Source organism: Macaca thibetana, chromosome 1 (genome assembly GCF_024542745.1).
Source record: "Macaca thibetana thibetana isolate TM-01 chromosome 1, ASM2454274v1, whole genome shotgun sequence".
Taxonomy (NCBI): domain Eukaryota; kingdom Metazoa; phylum Chordata; class Mammalia; order Primates; family Cercopithecidae; genus Macaca; species Macaca thibetana.
In genome coordinates this window covers 180,602,234-180,628,981 of record NC_065578.1, presented here as the reverse complement: position 1 = coordinate 180,628,981, position 26,748 = coordinate 180,602,234, and the positions used below count along the sequence as shown (strand labels likewise).

At 44.8% G+C, this 26,748-nt stretch overlaps 2 protein-coding genes across 7 annotated transcripts in view; both read right to left on the bottom strand.

Annotated features, from left to right (window-relative positions):
- Positions 1 to 26,748, bottom strand: part of GLUL (glutamate-ammonia ligase) — a 328,058-nt gene that overhangs the window by 270,215 nt on the left and 31,095 nt on the right. The gene's annotated exons all lie outside the window — the stretch shown is intronic.
- The window catches only part of RGS8 (regulator of G protein signaling 8), a 42,912-nt gene continuing 17,534 nt past the window's right edge, over positions 1,371 to 26,748 (bottom strand). For all 6 annotated transcript variants that reach the window (XM_050766565.1, XM_050766571.1, XM_050766556.1 and 3 more), the window contains 4 exons: positions 26,549 to 26,650; positions 25,634 to 25,698; positions 7,694 to 7,860; positions 1,371 to 6,455 (listed from right to left, as the gene is read on the bottom strand). In XM_050766565.1, the coding sequence (XP_050622522.1) occupies positions 6,273 to 6,455; positions 7,694 to 7,860; positions 25,634 to 25,698; positions 26,549 to 26,650 (517 nt within the window). In that variant the 3' untranslated portion in view covers positions 1,371 to 6,272. The remainder of the gene's footprint in view (positions 6,456 to 7,693; positions 7,861 to 25,633; positions 25,699 to 26,548; positions 26,651 to 26,748) is intronic.

Genomic DNA, 26,748 nt, shown 5'->3' with positions numbered 1-26,748 from the left:
TCATTCCAGGGAGTGTGGGTTCTGTGGGTCCTTGGAGCCTGACATGTGCCCCCCTGATGCTTGAGGACCCAGGAGACTGGTGTCTATTCCAGCCTGGAAAATAAAAAATGTGAGCAGTGGGCTGGCTGGTGGCTCAGGCTGCAGAGCAAGAAGAGCAGCTGCTTTCTTCTAATTCTAGGGAAAAATAAGATCCAAGTGGTGCCAATGGGCCCGCTATGGGCCTCTGGAGAGGAGACTACCATGAGTTCAACCTAGGACCTGTCCAAGTGGGCAAGTGGACAGCAGCAGAGAGAAGCTGGGGCACTGTCAGGAAGGACCAGTCCACCCGCCAGAGGAAATCATTCACCCTCACCAGGAGACTTGCAGGGAACAGATTCCCAAGACACAGGGTCTCCAATGAACCAGAAAGGACTCCCCTTTCCCCTCCATAGAGTCCTCCAAGGCTGGAGAGCCCACAGCCTATCTCAGATGGCATCTACATCAGGCCTGACCCCCCGCCCACACCCCTCATCCCTGGCCTCTTATCTTTCCCCTTCCACTCTCTCCTGCAGGGGTCAGGAGCCCCAGGTGGGAAGAGGGGTAGAAGGAGTAGAAGAGCAAAGCCAGAAAGACAGAAACCAGCCACACCCCGTCCCCAGTGGTGGACTCCTGTCTGCAGCAGCCCAACCTGCCACTACTCCTTGCCCAATTGGAATTGAGGGTGATCATTTGCTTTACAAAAGGACTTTTCTTTTAACCCAAAGGATTCACCTTTGAAGAAGCATCAGCTTTCCTTTAAAGACAGACCTTTTCCAGAACATTTTCAATTATTTGGATGGTTAAGGTTTTGCATATCTCTGTCTTATCACCCCACTTGAAGAATGAGCTTTTGTGAGCAGATACAGTGCCTTATTCTCCTTCCTCCCCTCCACAGGACCTGATCACCAGAGGCACTTAAAGATCTGATGACTAATACACACTTTTCGGGGACACGTTGATTGTATAAAGTGAGGTACAGCCCTAAGCAAGATCAACCCACTGCATTTCCAGATTGCTCCAGCTGAACAAATACACAAACCATCCTCACCTTTTTTTTGCTCTCTGCATTTTCAAGCAGTAGGTGGTAGTAATAAAAACACCACCTTGAATTGGGACAGCACTTTACAGTTTCAAAGCAACTTTCATAACCCAAAGTCACTCTCCACCCCACGCTCATCCCCAAGCCAGGCCCATCCATTTCCACCCACACCCCTGCTTCTCCTGATGGCCAGCCCCGTGCCAGCTGCTGCCAGATGGGGCCACGTGCCCACCCTCCAGCAAGTCCATGTGTGATGTGGAGAGTTTCCTCATAAAGAGTCAGCTGGGCAGAAATGTGGGCAGAGACCAGAGGGCAGCTTGTTCAGGTTCTGTTTATTATGTTCTCACAGCCTTGTTTATAGTAAAGGTGAAAGACATGATTCCACTTTACATGGTAATGAAACAACTCAATGAGGACACCATCAGCCAAGCGGTTTATATGGCAGATGAGCTGCTACAAATCTGTTGTGTGCTCGTCGCGTGACTCAGCTAATGCTACCGGGGTTGGAGCGCACACCCAGCCCAGCCACCTTTTCCATACCTGGCAGAGGGAAGGGAGCGGAAGGACCAAAAGGGAGTAAGAACCAGGAAAGGAACAGTTTATTAAAAGGACCCAGAGCCCAACCTAGGAAGGCCAGTGGCCCCATCCTGAGATCTCCCGTCTTGGTCCACAGCATCTTGTGGAGTCCTGAGAGGCCACGGGAACAGGAAGGCATCTCTGCTCTTGGCTTCTTCCTCCACCATCTCATGCCGAGTGGCACGTTGGAACAGGCTCTCAGTGCCAGGGAAGCTTTGCCACCTCTCTTGCTTCTAACCCAGAGGGATGCAGATTTAAAGAGGCCTGACGCTTGGCAGGGTGGCCTGGGATGGAAAACCGTGATGCCTCTGCCTTCCGTGGAACTGGGCACAGACAGGGTCAGGAGAACTCTGGACACTCTTGTTGCTGGGAGACCATCCTGCCTCTGCATTTTCTACTCATCCCTTCTCCTCTGGTCCATGGAGAAGCAGACACCATGTTAGCGGCTGGTCTCTCCCACCCGCTCCTTCCTCTTCAGTCTTCCCCATTCTACCCTCCCCAGCTTTCAGCACAGTTAAGTTCACAGCTTGCCCTCACAGCAGAGCCAGCTGAGCTGCCCAGGTCAAGCGCCCAGGGCCTGCACCCAGAGGCTGAGCCCACAGCCTGCGCAGAACGCTCTTTCACAGCTTTGGTTTATTCAGAGCAGCAGTTCTGGGGAGAGCACCGGAGATTAAAATCAACTAGGACCTTCCCAGCTGCCCACCCAACCTGGGACCAAAGAGGGAATGGTGAGGGCTTGAAAAGGCCTCACAGATCTTGATATCCCCAGGATGTGACACTCTCCATTGATAAATTTGGAAGTTGTGTTACTACTATTATTATTACCACGACGCTCTTCACTCACCACGTGAGTGGGGGTTCCAACTACCTTGTCGTGTGGCCTTGGGTACAGAGACACACCCTAATGCAAAAATGGCCAAACACAAGGGCGCAGGAAAACAGACAGGGGAAACAGCCTAGGAGACAAGCTTGGAGGAGACAGGACTCGGAAAGCACGGCAGAGCGTCTTTCGATCAAGGATCCCTTCAGCTACCACCTTCGGCATGGCCGCTGCCCAGCAATGCACGAAGCTTGGGCCAAATCACCTTTATCTCAAAAGAGCAAGTCAGACCCTGAGGGCATCGAGGCAGCATCCCGAGTCAGGTTCCAGGACCGGCCAGGTTCCTCAGTATCTACGTGCTTGCATCTGGAAATGCGCCAGCCCCCTTGGTCCACACAGCTGTGTTCCCCCCTTTCCCCTCCCCCACACTGCGTTCCTCCTCACTCCTTAGACCAATGCTTCCTAAGTTCAGCTGCACATTGGAGTCACCTGTGGAGCTTTAAAGTGACTGATGCCTGGGTCTCTACCAAAAGCTTCTGATTTGGCTGTTCTGGGGTGGGACCTGGACATCTGGGTTTTAAAAACTCCCTAGGTGATTCTAAGGAGCAGCCAAGGTCATGAGCCACTGTCTAAGACCATCCTTTTTCCAAGTCCACAGGCCACTAGCCACCTAGGAACTTATTAAATATATTGATTTCTGGGCCCCATCTCAGGTCTATCAGATCAGCATCTCTGGGTGTGCACCTGGGAATTAGCACTTGTCACAGGCTTTCCAGGTGATTCCTGTGCGTGCTCAAGTTTAATGAGAAGGACTGCCTCAGAGGATTCTTCCTCACCCCAGAGGTGCCCAAGGCCATGAATGGTTGATACTGACAGTATTCTATTTAGTTTGCCAAGGGCAATGATGAATCTCACACCAGCCCCCAAACAAGTTAGCCCTCCAGTGGGGCAAGGTCACTCAGGGATGGAGAGCAATTCTGGAAGTCATAGCTCTGCCTGGACTCCTGCCCTGGCTTGCCTGGAGCCTGCACAGGCCCAGGACCCAGCAAGCCTTGAGTCCAGAGAGCAAGTCCACAGCACAGGCCCGGCCTGAGGAGCAAAGGAAGACAGGAAATAAATGGAAGTGATACCCAAGGACATGAGCTTGTGGAAGAGGCAATGGGAGGGAGGGCAGGACTGGGAAACATGGAAGCTCAGGGATGAGGTATGCTTGGATATTGCTCTAGATGTTGTAAACATTTCTCTTTGTTTTATCATAGACCAAAATCTGGGTTGGCACAACCAGAGTGCCTAAAACTAGGCATCAGAGTCGAGAGCTCTGCGCCTCTTGTGGGAAGCAGGGCATACAGGGTATGAGGAAAGCTCCACCCCATGGGAAGATCATGTCTGCCATGTACTAGTCTAATGCTCACAATTGTCACACACACACAAACACACAGAGACGCTCCACAGGAGTACCATAAATTTAGCTATCACGTTCCTCTATACACGGACACACGCCCACATACCCTTGCTTAGCTGCAAAATTCAGGATCCCCAAGCTGGGGTCTTTCACACCTCCCCATTGTGGGAGGAAGTCACCAGGGCGCCGTGATACCATCACCTGCAGCCTTTGTTTCCTCAATAGTTGGCAAGAACTCTTAGGTCCCTCTATGAGGCCATAGCACGACACTCTCGTTCAGGCTTTTCTCCTTGGGATAGTGGAAGTGGTGAAAAAGGCCCCTTTTAGAATGTTTCACATTTCTATAACTCTGTGCAATTCCAATTTATATGCACCTCATATTCGACAGTAGAGTTGGCAGCAGATGCACATTTCATATGTAAACAATGTTTAAAATACCCTGTTAGAGAATTTAATCATTAAATTAATTCTGGCAGCTTTATCTAAAAAAGAATGATTTGTTTTTTTAACCACGGTTGGGAGGATACTACCTGATCTAACTAGGATCACCCATTTGAGGCTTTGGAGTTCTCGAACACGAAATTCCACAGGTCTCTTCGGTGTGAGACCGAAGAGGGCTAGGAGACGTGTGTTCTTCTCTCCCCTTGAGGTTCACACAGTCACACCCACCCTCACTCACAGATAACAATGTGCCGTGGCAGTGCAGTGGGCCCTAGCACTAGTGGGACTCAAGGGCCTTCTTGGCCTGGTCTAGCTATAGCTAAAAAAGGAAGAGATTCTCAAAGTTAACGGAGAGGAACACAAGCACTGGAACACCACCAGCATAACCTTAAAAGGCCCCTCACCCCTTAAAACGAGAATGGTTCAGCTCAGTTTGCAATCGCCTGCACAGAGCTTATGCTTAATCATGTGCTGTTCCACTTAGTCAAGCTGAAAGTTTTGTAGATCTGCAGTGAATCCAAATCCATTGGTCGTGAATTATTCCAACAGTAACTCCACTCTGTTAGCCTCTCCACCTGGAAACCAGCCTCTTGCATGCCCCACTTTCACTTTCTGGTCTCTCTGCTAAAGGTTCATCTCCTTGGCACTACTCTTGTGCCAAAGTCAGCTTTTTCCTGGGTAGCTAGAGTAGGTTCCAGGCTGCTCACTCATCCTCCAAGGAAGAGTTGCCTGACACACTTCCAAGAGCAGCTGTAGGATACCATGAAAGCATTTTAGGAAGGTTCTCCACATCCAGATGCTCACAGTGATCTTCTTAGCCACACCTCCTATTTCATGCTCAATTCCAAAAGGTCAAAGATCAAGAAAGAAGCTGCTTCATGGTATCCAAGAGAGAGATCTTTCTAAGTAAGCATGTTCCCAGGAAGTATGCGGGAAAGAGTTTCAGCCTAAATTCCCGTTCTCCCCCATCATAATTACATGACCGGCATGGAAGGGGGGAGGTGGAGATACAGGGAAAGTACTAGGCACCGTGGGAGCACTCCATGCTACAGAAATTCACCTCCCTTTGCCAAGTTGTCATCCTAAGAGATCAGTGATGTATGATGCTGCAGAGAGGTGAGGGCAGAGAAGACACAGAGCAACAGACAGGTTATATGGTACCCCTTTGAATAGAAGTCTACTGGTGCTACATTCCCTCGTCTCCTGACTTCTGGAAAAGTTCTTCGTAGAATTGAGGAAGATTTGTAAGCTGTATCTTTCTTCATGGCAATTCCACTTCAGAAGTCATGAAGGACATGTCCCAAGACTCTTTCTGGAAATGTAAGGGTAGGGTAGTCTTGTGAATTTCCTAGGCCAAGAAGGAAAGTAATCACAGTTTTTCACACTGGTCCAATGGAAATGGAAGAAACAAACAACTCCATGGATTTCACTCCTTCTCCAAGAGGTCACCTGTCAATGACAGCACTAGAAACTTGGAATTCCACAGAAACCTCTCTCCTAAGCTGTGAGGTCCCAGTGAGCAGAGCTGGCCACTACAAATCACAGAGTGGAGCCCAAGTCTTTCAGCTACTCCTCCCAGGGATTTACAACAAGTGGAGTCAGGAATCCTAACTGAGGAGGGTGTGGAGGTGGTGGGAATTGCATTTGCATTATTTACAGATTAGCCTAGCACAGCAAATCTGCCCTCTCAGCAGAGGTGACCCAAGGCATTATGAAGGGCAAGTTGCTGACCCAGAAAAGGGTGACAGCGGCAAGGCGCTACCACTAACCAAAACACAAACATGGGTAAATGGAATAGAGTCCAAGCTCCAGCAGCTGGGTCATACTTTGGAATGGCCCTTCATTCCCTCCTCACCCCCAGCCTCTCACCCCCAATGCCACCACTTTTGAACACCTATGACATTTCACAGTAGAATATGATCTTGGCAGCAAGAGGAGGGGAAAGCCGGTGATTTCCAGGAGTCCACTTCTGAGGTCTAACTGAGCCTCCTCTGGCTTTGGGACAGCAGATCTAAGTACATTTTGGACCTCAGGAACCTGGGGTAAGAGTCTTTCTCCATGAGGCTGTGTACTTTTCCTTGGGCTTGGTCAAAGCAAGTCAGGGACGGCTCCTGCATGTTCTTCCTCGTGGCTTCTCGGGTCTGGAAGTCAATGTTTACCTAGAGATACAAACAGAGAGCAAGGTCACAGGCCCTCAACGGCCAAGGTTTCTGGCAGCTGGCCCTAACTATGCAATAATTATTAATGACAGCATCTACATGTTTAAGGCGATTTTGGCTTTTCAAATTGCTTCCATGGAGGTCATCCCTTTTGATCACAGCAAGAATCCTGCGGGGTCTGCAAACCAGATATTCTCAGTCCCAATTTATAGACAACAGTACTGAAAATAAGAGACTGAAAAGCTTGTTTAAAGTAGTATGGAAAGTTAGCAACAGAGCCAAGGCAAAATCCCAAATTACTTGAATCCCTAATCCAGGGACCTTCACCCTGGCAGGCAAAGGGATAGATCCAAGCCAGTTGTTAATGCAAGTCCCCTGAAGTAAGCTTTTTCTCCTGTCTTTTCTTGTCTACTAAGGAAACAAATGCCTTGTGGAGGGAGGCCCTGGTTAGAATGTACATCTCTGTTCCAACCAGCATTATAAAGGGCCTGTAGCATCCTAGACAACTGGTAAAGACTTCTTGTATCCCAAGTCAAAGCATAGTTGAAGGAATCTAAAAATGCACTGCACCTAAACTGGTAGCAAACATTTTTCTTCATGTAAACCCTCCCCTCCCAAGTAAAATTCTGTATTATAACTCAGAACAGCAATAAAATAGAAATTCATCCTATTACTATAAATCATTATAATTAAATAATATAAATAATTATAATTACTTATTAATGAGCAGTGGCAAATACTGAACATGTGCTTCATCTCTCATCCTCTGAAAGGTAGGTACCCTTTTACATTGGGGAAATTGAGACCCAGAGAGGTTTAGTAACTTGACCAAGAGCTCCTAGCTAGTAAGTGGTGGAGCTAAAATTGAAACAAGATTTCAAAGCAGATCCACGTTTCATTAAGCTATGCTGCCTTCCACCAGGAAAACGAACATAGACTCGGTAGCATTTATTCTTGCAGAATCTCTGTAGCAGCACAGTTCCTGCTAGCGCATGCTTAACTGACAGACAACGAAAACACTCCTAATGGAGCTCCTCTGATGGAAGCCCTGGGTTTCTGTTTCTTAAAAATGATCCTTTTTTTTTTTTTTTTTTTTTTTTTCCATCAAGGGCCACCAGAGCGATGAGGTTCAGTTTTGTATAAGAAAGTCCTCATCAAGCCTGGCTCAGATCCTCTCTGAGAGAGAAATGCAGGCCAGAAGCCATGGACAGACAGGATGGTCGCTGCTGCCAACACACCTCCCGTGGAGCCTGCACATCCACAAACTCCTCAAAGATCCTATGGGCCTTAGAGACCAGTTTTGCTGTTGACCTGGTCTTCTTGAACTCCTCACAGGCCAACCAGAACTCCAGGTTCTCCTCACTGAACTCCGTCTTCAAGAAGGCACGGAATGCAGCCACCCCATCTGTGGATGTGGGAGGAAGAAAAGAAGAGAGATAGGAAGCAGCTTAAGTTTAAGAACTGTAGAAGAAAGAAAGGAAGTAATAGTGTGAAGGTGCCCCTAATTGTCCAAGCTCACTGCTCCTCCACACCCTCTTGAAGACCCCATTCTCATCTGGGTGCAGTGGTTCACGTCTGTAATCCCAGCGCTTTGGGAGGCCGAGGCAGGTGGATCACCTGAGGTCAGGAGTTCGAGACCAGCCTGGCCAACATGGCGAAACCCCATCTCTACTAAAAATACAAAAAAAATTAGCTGGGCGTGGTGGCACATTTCTGTAATTCCAGCTACTTGGCAGAGAGGCAGGAGAATCACTTAAACTTGGGAGGCAGAGGTTGCAGTGAGCTGAGATCATGCCACTGCACTCCAGCCTGGGTGACACAGTGAGACTCCATCTCAAAAAAAAAAAAGAAGACTTCATTATCCTAGACACACGAGTGTCCTCAGAGGCAAGTCATGCTTCTTATTCAAGTCATGGGGCCAGGCACGGTGTCTCACACCTGTAATCCCAGCACCTGGGAAGGCAAAAGCAGGTGGACCATCTGAGGTCAGGAGTTCGAGACCAGCCTGGCCAACATGATACAACCTCATCTCTACTAAATACAAAATATTAGTTGGGTGTGGTGATGCATGCTTGTAATTCCAGCTACTTGGGAGGCTGAGGTGGGAGAATCGCTTGAACCCAGGAGTCAGAGGTTGCAGTGAGCCGAGATCACACTATTACACTCCAGCCTGGGCGACAAGAGCAAAAATATGTCTCATTAAAAATAATAATAATAAAAATAAAATAAAATAAAATAAAGAGTCATAATGATATTACAAAGCCACATTTAGGAAGGTGTAGTAATATGTTTGGGGCACAGGTGTCTGTTCCCTAGGTCTATTGGTGAGCTATGTTGCTATTTAATAATTAGGTCAAATTATTTGTTCTCTAACCTAATCCAAGTAACCATCCTGAGGAAACACAAAACTTGTTACAAGATGAGCTAGAGGGAATGTGAATGTCTCATTCTTTGCTACTACCAAAAAAATCTGAAAGTAAACTACCTACTGAAATGTAGTCAGCAGTGTCATTCTGTTACCTGGATGGGGTTGCAAGCCTCTTTTTAAAAAAACATTTGAGGTGCTGTATTTTGACGTTTTTCTTCCATATATACTTTATTTTAAAAGACATTGCCTATCAAATTATGTTTTAGTTAAGATTGATCATAATTTTTCTGCCAAGTGATTTAACAAATTAATATGCCTTTTCATTTTTGTTAATCAATATCATACATATTGTCAAGCAGTGCTTCCAACCAACACAAGATGAGCAGGGTTACCATGTCGAGTTAGAAAGGGAAATCACATTTATTGATAGCTTATGCATCCAGTTAATGTTTTTATTTAAAAATATTTTTTATAAGTTATTTCAACCTCAACACACTCCCCTCTAATCAAATAACAGCTATAGTTTTCTATAAACTGTCCTCAGGCGAAGGGCACATACAACCTAGAATAAAGAAGTGTTCTGCTGGTTATAAAAGATGCTGGCAATAATCTTTTATTTCTTTTCTAAAATTTCCTAGAAGAACAAAATGTTAACAACTCTTAATCCTAGATGACAGGATGACCTGGGCATCTGACGTCCACCACTATCCACCAGGACTGTGCACTGGCCAGGGTCATTCGATGGATTGCTGGTGCTAGGCTGTTGATACATTCAAATGCTTACTTTTACTTTCTTGAAATGTTTTCATTTCTCTGAATAAAAAAGTCATTGTATATCTTTGTCTTTCAAAATAGATATTTTAATGTCTATACTAGAACAGTATCATAAAAGCCAAGACCTTTACTTGCAAGAGCCAGGAACTTAAGAGAAAGGTTTTTGGGTGGCTCCCAACACTGAGCTTTAAGTCACAAGGAGATTTAAGTTTGGAAGCCTGAGCTTAAACTCATTTTGAAAAGTAGGAATGGTCGGGCACAGTTGCTCACACCTGTAGTCTCAACATTTGGAGGCTGAGGTGAACAGCCTGCTTGAGCCCAGGAGTTTGAGACCAGCCTGGGCAACATGGCAAAACCCTATCTCTCCAAAAATACAAAAATTAGCCAGGTGTGGTGGCGTGTGCCCAGCTATTCGGGAAGTTGAGGTGGGAGGATCACCTGAACCCCAGAGGTTGAGATTTTAGCGAGCTGTGATCACACCACTGCACTCCAGCCCAGGTGACAGAGCGATACCCTATCTTTAAAAAAAGAAAAAGAAAAGAAAGATGACCATGTAATTTACTATCCAAACCAGGTCATTTTGAGAGTGAAGCCTGCATTACTGTTAATTACATGCAGACAATAGTTATAAACCATGACCACCACAGGCAAAACCCGAACACATGATCACCTTAACTCTAAACCATAAAGTATAGAGAAAGTAGAATATAATGTAAAGTTACTTCCTGTCAGGCAGGTGGAAAATAAAATTGTTCCGTACTGAAAGAGAAGAGGAGAGTAACGTAGTTTAGACTCATATGAGAGGTCTGCTCAGGGCACCTCCTGCTCCCATTACTACACTGGATTCAAAACTCTGGAAGAAGGGATTAGAAATCTGAGATAAACTGAAAATCAAAATGAAACAATGACACAGCAATGTTTAGGCAGAGATGGACTGAGAATCATTCATTCAATTCAGTAATGTCTTTTAAAGCATCTACTAATGTAACAAAGCACAGATGCTTCTCAACTTATGATGGGGGTATGTCCTGAAAAATCCATCACAGATTGAAAATACCAAGAGTCAAAAATGCACTTAATAAACCTAACCTACTGAACATCACAGCTCAGCTGAGCCTACCCTAAATGTGCTCAGAACACTTTTGGTACAGTATTTAGTAAATTACATGAGCTATTCAGCACTTTATTATAAAACAGACATTGTGTTAGATTATTTGGCCCAGCATTGCAAGAGAGTATCACATCACATATTGCTAGCCTGGGAAAAGATCCAAATGCAAAATTTGAAGTATGGTTTCCACTGAATATGTATCACTTTCACACCATCATAAAGCTGAAAAATCGTAAGTCGAACCATAGTAAGTCGGGGACCATTGGTACTGTAAGAGAACAAAATCTTAAAATCCTTGCCCATGAAATCTCTCAAGGAAACTCTCTTTGTCACCCCTCCCTCACTCTGTCCCCTCCATGGAGAAGATCCAGAAGTCTCCACAGGCTCTAGAGGGAACTTGGATTAGAGAACCAGCCTCCCTGCCAGGAGATCCCCACTGCTTGCAGGAGGGGCCCCTGAGGCAGAGGCTATTGGCAGAGGTCGAAGGGAAAAATGGCTGGAGCTGTAGAAGCCTCAGTGCTCTTGGAGGAGGTTTTCTCCTTGCAGAAGACCCAGTGCCCTTGAGAACTCAGTGAAGGGCTGGTTTAGCAAGGGGGGACTCTGAGCAGTGACCAGTCCACGATTTCACTATCAGTGGACACAGTGAGGACCCGAGGGACCGTAGGCCAGAGGTTCCCTCTCCGCCTCCATCTTAACACACTTTCCACTGTATTCAGTGAATGAGGAGGGGAATGAGGGAGCCCTAAAAGACCGTGTGTTTATCTAAAAGAGTAACTGGAAAGTGACTTGGAAAAGCAACTCAGAAGAGCCTGTGGTTGGTTTTAAACCAGAAGAGACTACATTCTTCGAACGGGAGAGTTTAAGGTTGTTTGTGTCAGATTTTAATTTCTAACCGAACAGAAACAGGTGCTTATGAGCAAGGTGAATGTAGTTATAGACAAGGAAAGAATATTACCTTTCTGCCTTCTTTCATGGTACTGGTAAAGATAGCCTTGCCAAGGAAACTGTCTGGCCCTGTGCTAGATGAGGTACAGGCGTCACCTCCTTAAATCCAGGTTTCAACTCTGTTGGGTCTTTGTGTGGATGAGTAGAGATAACTTCTGCAAAGTGCTCTCAGGAGGCTTGCTTTACATCTCATCTTACAGATGAGGAAACCGATGCTAAGAAAAGGGACTTGCCCAGTTTTAACAGGTAACAATATGTAGCATTGAAAACTTCATATAAGGTACACTCACTTTCAATCCAACATAGCAATAATGAATGAATCTTCATTCATTCATTCACTTGTTATGTGACTCAGGCTACGCTATGCGCTAAAAGCAGATACAATCGTGGCTTCACAGAATTTGCCATCAAGGGCAAGCTTGAGCCAAGAAAACATAATTATGATGATTATGCTGTAGTGTGATAAGTTACAGGATAGAGAAAGCAGAGGGGTCATGAAGGACCCAGAAGGGGTGCCTTTGCCAGCCCTGAGGAGCGAAGGGAAGACCTGTGGGAGGAAGAGGCTTCTAAGCTGACATGGGAAGTAGAGGAGAGGGAAACTAAGCAAGGCAAGGAAGGAGAGGAAGGAGAAGAGAATTTCAGCGAGAGGGAACCACAGGAATGAAGGCCTAGAATTAAGAAAGTTTACTTGGGTAACTGGAAGTAGTTCACTAAGACTAACATTTAATAATAATACAGCTGAAAATGACCAGGCCTGCTTATAGGATAGCATACACCAAGAGGCCTGTGAAAGAGCCAGAGAAACGGAAGAATTTTGCAGGACTACAAAAGGCAGGAAGAGAACATTTCAAGAAGGAAGTGGTCACTGTGTCTAGTGCTGCCCAGAGGTCAAGCTAGATACAGTCTGAGAAACAGTCACTAGATTCAGCAAGCGTTGGCAGGAAGAGTTTTCATGGTGTAATGGGGCACTAGCTGTCCCATGGTATGTACGGTGGTGAATGAGACTGAAGGAAGTGGAAACAGTCATTCAGATGATGCTTGCAACAAATTTCGTAGATAAAAAAGTAGAGAAATAAGACAGCATAGCTGGAAGGAAACATGAGGTCAGGAAAGAGATTTTTTTTTTTTTTTAAGATAGACTTGGGTAGGGCCGGGCACAGTGGCTCACACCTGTAATCCCAGCACTTTGGGAGGCTGAGGAGAGTGGATCACGAGGTCAGGAGTTTGAGACCAGCCTGACCAACATGGTGAAACCCCATCTCTACTAAAAATACAAAAATTAGCTGGGTGCAGTGGCATGTGCCTATAATCCCAGCTACTCAGGAGGCTGAGACAGGAAAACCACTTGAACCTGGGAGGTGGAGGTCGCAGTGAGCCAAGATCGCACCACTGCACTCCAGCCTGGGCAACAGAGTGAGAATCTGTCTCAAGCAAACAAACAAAAAAGATAGACTTGGGTATGTGTAAATGTTGATCTGATCAGAAAAGACCAGTTGAGCAGCAGGAATTGAAGTTCGAGAAAAGAATCTAATTGACAAAATGTTGCACCCAGGAAGGTAGAAGAAATATGATGAGGAGCAAAAAGAAGGACTATGTGTGAAAGCAGGGAAGTTTCTCATTTCAGGCAGGAACCTGAAAGTCTGTCTGACGTTAGCTGGAGAAGATGGTAGGGCCTAGGAGAGGTAGGTGTTGTTTTTACTTATTTAGTTAGGATTTGGGGCAAGGAATTTTACTTATTTACTATACACCATGCTCTTTGCTCAGGACTTTACAAAACATTAGCCCAATTTATTTTCACAACGCTGATCCACAGATAATATCACTCCACTTTCCGCAGGAAGAAATTAAAGCTTAGAGAAGTGGAATACATGGCCCAATTACACAACCAGCAAGAGCAAGGCCAAGATTCCCAGCCAGGTCCGTGTGACTCCAAAGCAAGATCTCTCCTGATGTGTGTGCAGACAGAAAGGAAAGGGCATTGAAAATGGGAGATTAAAAGAAGCAAAAGAATAGTATTTGCTGAAGAGAAATTTTAGAGGAGAGGGACCAAGAAAAAGTGAAAGAACTTCTTTTCCTTAAGGACAAAGGCAAAGAAAAAAAGAGAGAGGTAGAGGAAGATAGAGAAAAACAGCCAGAAAAGGGACATATTTGAGATATGTCAAGTGGGATAGCCTTAATCTTTGTTATTAATTTGGGATAAGGTCACTGTGAATGTGGGCTGCACCCATGTGCTAGGTTTTGGGGCTATGGCACAAACAAATGAGATAAAGTCACCACCTCATTGAATTTAGAGGCGAGTCTAGTGTAACCAACATTAAGTGATAATTTAAAATAATCAATTGAGTAATTATAAATGCAGAGTGGACTATAGTGGGGAAGTCTAAGAGAGTGGGAAGGGTTTGGAACAGCGACCTTGGAAAAGTAAATAAGAATGTGATTAAAAAAAAAAAAAAAACAAGCCGGGCGCGGTGGCTCACGCCTGTAATCCCAGCACTTTGGGAGGCCGAGGCGGGCGGATCACAAGGTCAGGAGATCGAGACCACGGTGAAACCCCGTCTCTACTAAAAATACAAAAAATGAGCCGGGCGCAGTGGCGGGCGCCTGTAGTCCCAGCTACTCGGGAGGCTGGGGCAGGAGAATGGCGTGAACCCAGGAGGCGGAGCTTGCAGTGAGCCAGGATCGCGCCACTGCACTCCAGCTTGGGTGACAGAGCAAGACTCCGTCTCAAAAAAAAAAAAAAAAAAAAAACAGTCAAACAATTGTAAAGGCTTAGACTTAGATTCCTGGAGGAGTTACAGTGCATCAAAAAGGGAGCAAGAACTTTTAATTTGATGGTGCATCAATCATTCAAAGAGAGGACCCATCAGTTCCAGGCCGGCAGATGGTCCTTGAAGCTGGAGAATAGCAAGGATTTAGCAAGTGGCAATTGGGACATAGAGGAAGGGGTGAATGATAAGAAGAAAGTTAAAAAAAAAAGTTGAACCCAGAGAAAGAATTTTAAAGTAACATCAGCAAGCATTGATAGCACACTTACTTTGGGCCCGGCACCACACCTAGTGGTTTATGAATCTTACAGTACTGGCTTCTCATAGCACATCTATAGCTTAGGTCCTGATATTTTCACCACTTTTTAGGAGAAAAGAACAAAGCTTAGAGAAGCTAAATAACTTCCCCAAGGTCACACAGTAAGTGGCAAGGATGCTAAACTGCAAAGCCAGCATTCTCATGCATGTAGAAGGTCTAGCCTCTAGCTCTGTGTGACAGTAGCCTGAGGGATGCCTGTGCCAGTGACCACTGAAGTGGAGGGAGAGGATCCCCACTGTAGGGCAAGACAAAGAGGTCACAAGTGACACCATAGATGGTGACATTTCCAGGTGGGGTGGAGAGAAACTGAGAAAAGTCACGGTGGAAGGCGGAGGGGTATCTGAGCATATGTCTACATAGAAACAGGGTGTACATGGGCAGGAGAGTTCAACCAAGTTACACCGTAAGCAGTTAAGGCTGACTCAGCGGGGGATGGAGATTTGGAGTTGGAGATGTGTGGTGAACTCATAGCCAGCTCTCATTACCTGGCAGCCTGCTGAGGCAGAAGCACCACGGGTCTCAGCTGGCAGCACCAGTTCTGACCAAAATCAACCCCATCATTAACTGTGTGACTTTGGACAACATACTCAACTTCACTAGGCCCCAGTATCCTCATCTGTAAACTGAAGGGGTTGAATATGATGAGCTTTCCCAGGTAGAGTTAGCACTCCGTTCCATGTCCTCATGGCAACTTAGATTAGCCTGTATCAGACATAGCTCTTAGCGGATTGATTTTCACAGTTCCACGATTCCATCCTTCTCCTCGTCAATGTCAATGTCAATGTCATCACTGAGTTCTGTGCTGCCCAGTTTATATACATTAACTCAATCCTTACATCATGGCTCCTAAGCAGACAGAGGCTCTGGAGTCATACAGCCTGGGTTTGAATTCTGCATGACCTTGGAAAAGTGCCTTAACATCTCCAAGCCCTTGTGTTCTCATCTCTAAACTGGGAATAATGAACAATGTCAGAATCTACTGAATTGGGCTGTTATAAGGATTAAATGAGGCAAGCCATGTAAAAGTGCCTAGTAGTTCATTATAAGCAGTCAATAAGTGTTAGCTCTTAGCAAAGTGTGTTTTATAAATAAGGAAAGTGAGACATGGAGAGTTAGTCTGTAGTCACTTGACCAGTAAAAGGTGAGAAGTGGATTTGCACACACATGTGCGTGACTTCATAGCCACCCTCCTCTCTCCTCTGGTGATGGCTGGCAGGCCTCCAAAGGAGAGATAGACAGTAAGCCCAAATCAGGCAAACACATCACACACATACCATGGCCCAGCAAGTGTACCATTTGGCTCACAGACCTAGAGATTCTCCAGCAAAAGGACACCTGCTGTCACGTTTTCTGTGGCGAGAACTGAGGCCATTATGTGCCACCAACAACTTGGAACCTGCCTAAAGTCTCTTCTCTCCCACAGCACTGATGGCCCAGTGGAGTGGCTTTTTCATGTAAAAAGAGCTGAAGTGTGAGCAGAAAGGCATCCTTTCCAACCATGTCCAGGGGATGCTGTAATGAAGAACAGCTGAGTGGCCTTGCAAAGATGCTATGTTCTCTCAGGCAGCCTCAGCCCAAAATGTGGTGGCCTGCATTTTCAGGGCAGGCTCAGAAAAAGTGAGAGGAAAACCGAAAGAAACTTGAAAGTTGCCTGGAATTTCAAGGGAAGTGCTTGAGAGATGGGAAAGGAAGGGAGAATGGCCCTGCCCTCATGGGCCCTTCCTGGGAGGGTCTGGACCTGAGATGCAACAGAGAACAGATTGTGGAAAGACGCCCCAATAGACACAGATCACAAAGGCTTGTGCAGACTGCACCTGCCCTCACCCCTCCTCCTCTGCTCACCCACTTTGTATGCCCACCCCTCTCAGCCCCAATCTCCCCCAACCCTTTTTATATTCCCAGAGCCTGCACTGAACAAAGAGATACTTTAGTCTGAACAATGGAAGGGAGAAGGTGGTAGAGGGCACTGCTGCAGGAGCCCCTCCTCTTGCCTGGAGCAGATGGTAGCAGCGGGCTTCTGTAGACAGACCACTTGTTTCCCCACCCACCCACCTGGCCCACCTTTCCTGCTTATGTGACCAAGCAAACAAATCCAAGCACAACTGTAAAATCCTAGCCTATTGCATAGAATAGAGCCAGCTCCACACTGTTTCTCCCCTTCTATCTACCTCCCACCTCCTCCCAGCAAGCTTTTCATCTGCTCCTTTCCCTGACTCCTCAGCATCTTTCCCTGCCCCCTCTCCCTGTTCTCCTGTTCTCTTTCCTTTTTGTCCTCTTCCTCCATCTTTCCCCTTTCCCTCCACCAGGACCCTCCTACTTGTCCATGAACTGCAGTTGGTTCGAAACACAGGATGCTGGTTTATTTCTGAAAGGCTCATTTGTGTCTCCCAGCATCTCTCAGGGTGACATGCTTTGCATTAGCTGTGTTTCCTCTGCTGGGGCCCCATGTACCCCAGACCCTGCTCCCTCCCCAAGCCCAGGCAACTGGAGTGCCCCCCCCAGTTTCCCCCAACAGACCTCAGGTAGTTGGAAAGAGTGACTACTCTTTGACCCCTGAATTCTGGGATTCTGTCCTGGCTCTAATCCATACCAGCTAAGTGTGAGCTTGGGCAAGAGACTTAACCTCTCTGTGCCTCAGTTCTCTCACTTGTAAGATGCAGGTCCTAACAGCATCTGCTCCATAGGGTTATGGGATGCGGTAAGTTCATACGTGTAAACAACATGCAGGCCTGACACATAGACAGTGATTGCTCAATCCAGGTTAGTGACTATTATTCCTGTACTTCAGTGGCTTAAGGAGTCATCATACAGAACATAATATATCCAATACAAAACAATCCTGAGTAACTGAAAGGCAAGGAGGTGGCGAACAGTTTGGGAAAATGGGAAGAGAAATGACAGAAGGACCTGCTGTTTTGTCATTTCATTTTTATTTCACTTTGGTTTTCTTTGTATGACCCTTCAAGAAGTCAAGGGTGCTAAGAAAATTGTAATTTTTTGAGATTGATACACATCTAATGACAGAAAGGGAAAGACCTGTGTCTAGAATTCTTGGAACAGTGAGCAGAATATTGGCATCCACCTGAGCATCCACAGAACCTCCAAGAACACGCCGCGGCTGTACATGCTGCCTGCGGCTGACTTTCTCCCTCTAGTTATTTGATGGAGGATGCTTACATAAGAAAGGAATCTGGGTCACTATGAATGAGCAGTGCAGCTGGTACAGCAGGGAGTGGAGCGTAGGTGACAGTTCAAGGCCCAGGAGCCCTGATGTAGCTGGCATCAGGGTGGGCTTGAACCTAGCTCAGTTCCCAGGCTTGGAAAAATACAAGAGCACAACAACAATTTATTTTAAGTTCTCTATTTATGAAAAATGCTGTCCCAAAAACCAGAGTCCTCTTGTATCCCCGAACAACTGGAGAAAATAAGCTGGTGAATGTGTTCCAAGACCAGATAGAGGAGAAGAATGGAAATTACATTCCTAAACTCCAGGATACATATACTAATAGTGATGCCAAAACTTCTTTGATCCAGAAACAAATCACTGCTTTGAAATTCGTGATGAGAATAGCATCAGGATCAGAGCTTTTCTTTTGCAAAATCTGTGAAATAAATGCTTTTAAACAAATAACTGGAGGTGGCCACAGTGGTTTGTACCTGTAATTCCAAATATTCAGGAGGCCAAGGCAGGAGGATCTCTTGAGCCCAGGAGTTCAAGGCTGCAGTGAGCTATGATCATGCTACTGCACTGCACTCTAACCTGGGCAACAGAGCAAGACCCTGTCTCTAAAAAATTCTAAAAATAACTGGGGCTAAGTAAGATTTATGTAGAGAAATTAAGTAGAGAACAAACTATTTCCAGTTGTGACATTTTATTGGCAACCATTTGATATGCTAATTATACTTCAGTAGTGTGATTAACGTAATATTCTTCAATGATCTCTACTTCATTAGTATATACATAGCAAGGTGATATATTATAGTTGTATTAGGACTTGAAGATTCTTAAAGTCTTTGCACCAGAAAGGACATGAGAGAGCCTATGATCAAACCCTACACCAGACATAAAAATGGTGAGCTCTGAGATTGCGTGACTTCTTATTCCTAGGATGTGATAGCAGAAGAGTAAGGAGAGCCTGGGTTTACAACTCCTATTCCAACGTTCTTTCCTATTTTATCAAGGAGAAGCTGAATTAAGTAAACAGAAAATCAAGGTGGAGCCTGTATCTGCAACTATTATAAGAAATCAGCAAGAAATTTCCATTAAGGGGTAGACAAAAGAAGTGTGCCCCTAACAGGATGAAGGTTTAGCATTCACAAAGGAATCCTTTAATACAGGAGAAGTATTATAAAACCTCATGTAGCCGGGCACAGTGGCTCATGCTTATAATCTCGGCACTTTGGGAGGCAGAGGGGGGCAAATCGCGAGGTCAGGAGTTGAGCCTGACCAACATGGTGAAACCCCGTCTCTACTAAAAATGCAAAAATTAGCCAGGTGTGGTGGTGGGTGCCTGTAATCCCAGCTACTCAGGAGGCTGAAGCCGGAGAATCGCTTGAACCTGTGAGGTGGAGGTTGCAGTGAGCCAAGATCATGCCACTGCGCTCCAGCTTGGGCGACAGAGTGAGACTCCGTATCCCATCCCCCAAAAAACCCCCATGAACACCAGTCCATAGTCTAAAAGATTTTGAAAATCAAGTATCCAGAAATATTGGTCTAGTTAGTTTGGTATAGAAATATTGCAGGGACTTACACACACACAAAAGGGAATATATCAAATTTACCTTCTGGGCTTTTAAAAACTACATCCTCAATGGAATTCCCGCACATGCATGGGGAGGTTTGAAGAGGGGCTGCCAAAAGCTCATGAGGCAAAGGGGACGAGTATTATGGGATTCAAAGAAGCCCTACTGGCAATTCTAATTCTACCTCCAATCCACAAACTCAAGCTGCCCGTGGGATCAAGAAGCTGACACCATCTCTGGCACATAAGAGGCATGAAATGCATGTTTTCTCAATGAATTTAATATTATGTTAGAGCAAAAATAATTAGAATAGCTATTTTTTATTGACTGCCTCTATGGAGAAGTCATCATGCTTAACATTTCAGAACCATGATCACACTGAACTCTCACAACTGTACAAGGAAAGTCTCATCATTCCCCTTCTACAGATGAGGTAAGTGAGGTTCACAGAGGTTAAGTAATCTGAATATGGTCACATCGCTGGTAAGTGACAGAACGGGTTAGAAGCCTGTCCAGTTGCTTTCATTCAGACTTTTCTCAACAGACTTTTAATAGTTGCCTAATATATTCCAGGCATTCCTTCAATAAAGACCAAATGCACCCACATTTCTGGGTCCAAGTGCTAACTACAACAATGTGAAGATGATGGCAAGGAAGCAAAGACGTTTATTTTCCACCCATCTCTACTTCGCACATCTTTTTCTAGCTCTTATCCTCAATCTATCCAGAAAGCACACCTGCCATATTTGTTTGTTTACTGTGGAACCCTCCTCCCTACATATGTGGAAACTGGGATACACAATGCACCGCTAGGGACGCGCTGCCTGAGCACTTTGGAAAGCTTCCATACGAGATACAGTCTTTAGTGTGTTTCTTGGAAAGCACAGGCCACCTGCCCTGCCAGGATGCTCCAGATTCCTGGTTTTACTTATGTGCCTTTGAGAACAGGGCTTCTCAAGCTGAGATGTGCATAAACCTTCCTGGAGGGCTTAGGGGAAAAAGATCCCCGGACCCCAGCCCCAGGGATCCCGATTCAGTAGGTCTGAGAGGATCCCCAAATTTTTATTTCTCACAAGCTCCCAGCAGATGTTGGTGCCGCCTCCCTTGGATACCACTTGGAGTAACACTGTTCTAGAACGTTTTGGCTTGGAGAGGGATGTGGGGAGGGCTGTGCAGTGAACGGAAGCCTGACTGTTCAACTGTACATTCTAGAGCTACAGGCCATTTAGACGAATAATTTAAGAAATTTCATGAATTGATCATTTTAATGTTTGTTTATTTGATTGTTTGGGGTCTTCTGCTTGGTTGCTGTGTGACCAGCTCCAGTCATTATATTTTTACATCTCAACCATTATCTCAAAAGGGGCTAGTTTTTAAAAACTAAAACTTTCTCTGTGGGTCTCCTGTTCTCAGAGGTGGATAACAGCTCTGCAAATGCAGAAGAGCTTTTAACTGTACTATCCATTAACCCAGCATTCGCTGAGCCTGGTGGGATGGGTCAGGGAGAGCCTCTATGCTCTGTTGAAACAGTGAAAAAAGGCTAAATACCAAGTAAATGACTGGGGTGAGGTGCTCATTCACTCAGGTGTGTGGTCACACATAAGAAGTGAGAGGGAAGGGGAGGGAACCCTGCCTTCACCTTCACCTTAAAACTGGAATAAGCCTAACTTTTTATGTCCAAAAAGTATCAAAGGACAGAGAGATGCAAGAAGGAAGGGAGAAAGAAGGGAAGGAAGGCAGGGAGGAAGGGAGGAAGGAAAGAAAGAGAGAGAGTGAAGGCAAGGAAGGGAGCACCAACTCAGAGTTCAGGACTTAATGTCCCACTAAAAGCTAAACAAATAAAAAACATTTGCATGAACCTCATGAGGAATAAAGAAGAATACACAGCATTTTGTGCCTGTTTCCCAGCGATCTGTCAGAAAAGATCTTCCACAAACGAGGAATCTTTTCTCTCTTGGGTATGAGCTGCAGAGCAGAAAGTCTCCTGAGTGTATACACATTCTCTCTCTCTCTCTCTCTCTCTCTCTCTCTCTCACACGCGCACACACACACACACACACACACACACTCTTGGGGCCAGACTACATGCACAACTCATAGACATGGAGACTAATTGTTACTGGTGGACAGGAAAAAGATGCCAAATTAATGCACATTAGAAATCCTTCCCTACTTAATGAAGCCATCAGCAATTTCAATTTCATTGTTCGTTTGTTAGTGTTTGTCTGTTTTTAAGAGCACTTAGCTAGTGGTTACTTCCCGGACCTCCATGGGTACTTCTTCCACTTTGTATGGTGTTTGTAAGCAAATATAATTGGAAATAAAATGGCTCCAAACATTTGCCCTCCAGATTTTTTTAAATTCTAAGGTTTAAAAAATAGCAAAGTTGCTTTCTTTTGCTTGAGATTTCAGCCTATGAGGTGCTCAGTCAAGGAGAGGAGCAGCGTTTTAACACAGGCACCATAGCCCCTCTTCTGGTGCTGGAGCCATTTCAGCTCTGAAGCAGTATTTTACATAACCCTGCAGGCAGCGCTGAGTCAAACTACCTGCCAAAGGTGATTGGTTATTGCCCAGCCTCTCTGTTTGCTACAGAGAGCATCCTGGATCCAGCTTCTGACACCTCCTCCTACTCCAGATCCTTCATTATGTAGATGAGGAAACAGAATTTCTAAGAGACTGAGAGACTCCATCCCGATCATCCAGATATCCAGTAACAGCTGGGTCAAAATCGAGAACACAGATCTGACTACCAGACAATGCTCTTCACTTAATTGTCCAAAAGCATGTTCCCCAATTAAGCGGAAACCATGCTGTAAACCAAAAGCAGCCTCTACCCCCAGATCAGTTAGGTCTTCTAATATTGACAAGACGGAATTGAAGAGGAGCACTGATGTCAGGATTCTATTTGGCATCTTGAGGCCACCCAGTGTGCAGTCAGCACACTGCATTGTTTCCTATGTTATTGGTATGCACGCCTGTTCGCTCAGAGGCTGCGTTCTTCACCAGAGATGGACCGTGCCTTGTTCATTATTGTGCTTCCCCTCCTCCAGCTGCTTACCATAGATTTTGCACATAATGAGCACTCGGTACATCTTTTTAAACATAAGTGAGTGCCTAAAACACCCAACAGAACAGAGATGACAAAGATGTCCTATAGATTGAGAATGAGGGGGTAAAATAATCATCTGTATTTTCTGAAATAGAAACCTTAAGGGGGACAGCTGCCTACAAGTATAGAATTGCCAGGGAGTGGGTTCTAGACTCATGTACTTTTTTTTGGAGCCCAGTCATTCAGGGATTCTTCACTCTTCACTTCTTAGGACATGTTACTGTCTTAATTGCAAGCTCCACAAACCTCTGATCAACAGTCTCTCCTAAGAGACCTGCACACGTGCAATCCCTTTGGAAAAGCTCAATCAGCCCTAATTGAGTCACAATACCAACCCAAATTAATTAGACTTTCAGAAAGTTGTCAACATCCTTCAAGATAACCTGGGCTGACTACTCCATAGCCTTCACAGGGGAGTACATGCTCAAATTCTAAAAGCTTGAAATTCTACCAGTGACTCCTGAATAAAGACCCCTTTCTTTTCAAAGACATTCACTCCCCTGGCTTTTTACTTCTATACTAAACAGAAATATAAACAGAACATCAGACTCCGAGAAGGATCACAAAACTTCAAAGCTCAAAAAGCATATTTCTGCAGTAGTTTTACAAAGAAGCAATCTGGTGTCAGCTTGTTGCTTTGTTTTTTAAGAAACAGGGTCTCACTCTGTCACCCAGGCTGGAGTACAGTGGTGTGATCATAGATCACTGCAGCCTCGACCTCCTGGGCTTTAGCAATCCTCCTGCCTCAGCCTCCCGAGTAGCTAGGACTGCAGGCATTCACCATCACACTCCACTAATTTTTTATTTTAGTAGAGATAGGGTCACTATGTTTCCCAAGCTGGCCCTGAACTCCTAAGCTCAAGTGATCCTGCCACCTCAGCCTCCTAGGTAGCTGGGACTATAGGCACCTGCCACCACCTCCAGATCATTTGTTATGATTATTACTTTTTTAGAGATGGGGTGTTGCCATGTTGCCCAGGCTGGCCTTGAACCCCTGGCTTCAAGTGATCCTCCTACTTCAGCCTCTAAAATGTTGGAATTGTAGGTCTGAGCAACTGTACCTGTCAGAGTCCCCATCTCAGAAAAGTGTCATTGCATTCCGGAAAACCAAAAGCATCCCTGACAGAAGCAGAACCAAGTGTCTTCAGATTTAAAACTCATCAAATCAGACAAATAAAATTAAACTTCTTACATTTCTAGGTCTTGCTACTGCAGCAATCTAAATATACCCTAAGCCTCCTATCACTAATTTCAACACCATAAACTCTGACCATAATGGCTTAATATTAATAACTGGCAGCAAAATTTGTAATCTTATTCTCAAGGCACATTTATTTTGCATTTGATAAATAAAAGTATCATTTAAAAAAACCCCACCATATCCTTACAAAAGATTCTTAAGTAGAGAATCTTTAAGTAGAGAACCCAAAATCAACTAAAGGTGTCCTCTTATTAAATTTCTCATATTCAGTGACAGGTAGCAAGCATCTCCATCCCCATTTTAGAATGAGGAAACAGCCTCAGGGACTTGAACTAAGTGAGTCAGTTGTGAGGCTAAAATAGAAACCAAACTTCAGGATGACCTTGAATGAAATCCAGCCAGAAAAGAAGGCGAAAATTGGTAGTGACACTTGTTTAGCCTAATGTGACTCCAGAAAAAAAGTCAGAATAGCCTCATAAAAAAAAATAGCATTACTGCAAATCCTAAATATTATTATACATTTGCCATTACCTTGGCAAATTCATCACATAAGCTTGCTGTTTGGGGTGTAGCCATATGTTACATATGCTATATCTATGCTGTCTTATTTTCCTTCCTAAGTGCAATCCACAGAATACTAAAGTGACTATTTGTCTCACAAAACTGCTTGCTACAATATGTACTTATTCTTAGATTTTGCATTTCATTTTAAAATCTATTCAAACGTATTTATTAATCAGTGTATCCAGATCAGCAGCATGGTTGGAGGGAACTGCTCATCAAATTGAAAGCAAAATCACTTCTAAAGACATCTGAAGACTGAGAGTTTCTGTCAAGACCACCCAACTACTTAGTAACAACGCTGAGTCAAAATCAAGAGTGCAGGTCTGACCCCCACCCAGTGCCTTTCACTTAATTGTACCAAACCATTTTCTCCAAGTAAGTGGAAACACTACTCCAAACTAAAAGCAGCCCTCTGTTCCCAGATCACTTAGGGCTTCTAGTGTCACTGTGACATATTTAAGAGGAACAGGAAATGTCTGTTTGAAGCCTTCTTTCTCTTCGCAAAACCCCTCCCTCTTCCTCACCCCTCCTCTGCCATCTCCAGGTATTAAATGCCACTAGTTTCAAAGGCCATTGAATGTGAACTTGCACATAATGAGAAAAAGCAGGAGATGAAAAGTTTGGCTGACATCAAATTGCCCTCTCCACACTACAATATGAACAACTATTTCTGCCTTCATGGGAAACAAAAGGCATTACAGACGAGGAAGGGAAAAATGGAGGAGGAAGTATAGCAGAAATTGTATTCCAGTAAAATGTATACTCAGTAAGAAATTGAGGGGTAAAATGCAGCTGGGATAGCAAACCCTCAAAACAAAAAGCAGCAATAAAACTCAAAAACTGTCAACTCAAGTGAATAATAAAATGCACAAAATATTCATTTGACTGATGCATAGCCCAAGACTCTCCCATAATTTGGGGGGAGGCCATTCAATTCTACAAATGAGATCTGGCTGGAACCTAGCTTCTCTCATTCCCAAATGAGCCCATCATTCCAAACCTCTAAGCTAAACTCTCTCTTGCTAAAACTGCTGAGAATACAAAGGCTTCTTGGGATCATACTTTGAACCCAGAAAACAGAAAAGAAGGCCCTCATTTCACTGCATTTACATCATTCATTTTCTTTTCTATATGCTCCTCTAGGCAGGAGGCTCTGTGACAGCATGGCCCACAGAGGTCTGGAACACCTAGCACATACCTGGATCATCACAGGCCTTTGGTACATCTCTCACTAAATGGATGATTTGCCATGTCATGATATGACCTGAATTCTACTTACACTTATGAGAGAGAAGCACATCAAAGGAATCTGCCCACCTCGTAGCTTCTTCTGTGGATAATCTCCTAGAAAAAAAGAAACATCTGTCTTGAATGTTTCTGAAATAACCTCCTTGCCCTCAACAACCACTAAGATTTTCTCAAAAAAACAAATTGGAAAAATGTGGGGAGTGGATGGGGGGTGGCGGGTAGCAAATGAAATGAAGACTATACCTGGATTCCTGCAATTCTGTCGCTGTAAATTTGTACATTCTTAAGTAACTGATGAAAAAAAAAACCTCAAGACTGGAATCCAGTGAATTTTGCCTGTTGACTTTTAGTCTAAAGAACAAAGCTAAGTAAGTCCATGATTTAAAGGTGTCGAGGTAACAATGGAAAGAAACTGGTCTTAGAGTCAGAAAAGTTAGACTCAGCTCCCGACTCCATTCTTACTGTCACCTAAATGTCTGCACTCCTGAAATGGGGATAATGATGCCCATTACCTAGTTGTGTGACGGTTACACAAGGTAACATCCATGACATTTAATACAGCACCAGCACAGAAGAGGTGCTGAATTCAGGTTACTTGAATCTAAGCATATTTTTAGAGTAAGTTTGAACATTTATTTCCAAATTGAGAGCTCAGATTGACAACTAAGTAGAACCCAGAAGTATCCTTTGCCACCCACAATTTTAAGAGTGATGGATGATACAGCTTTCTTAGGGAAAAAAAAAGAGGATTCCCATTCTGAGATCACTAAGCTATACATTTTGAAAAGGAAAATAAACAATCCTTTCACTCATATCCAGTGATATAAAAGGAGCTGCCAAGAGACAGGATTTTTCCTGTGGCTCCTCTGGTCAGCAACTCACTAAAGAAGTGAGCTATATTACTCGCTGTATTACCCAGGGAATGGCACGTGGCCGTACTACTCACTTGAGAGCGCGGTTGGGTTTGTCTGGAAGAATAGCTGTGAAATCACTACACGAGTCTGACTTGTGAGACAGGCATCCCAGTCGAGTCCTCATCCCTTTGTTCCTGCAACAAGCACAGGGGCAGAAGGACGGGGAAACTCTCATGATCACAGCTGTCAGCTCTATACAGGGCCCCTGGAGCTGCTGCTACGGGAGCTAGCA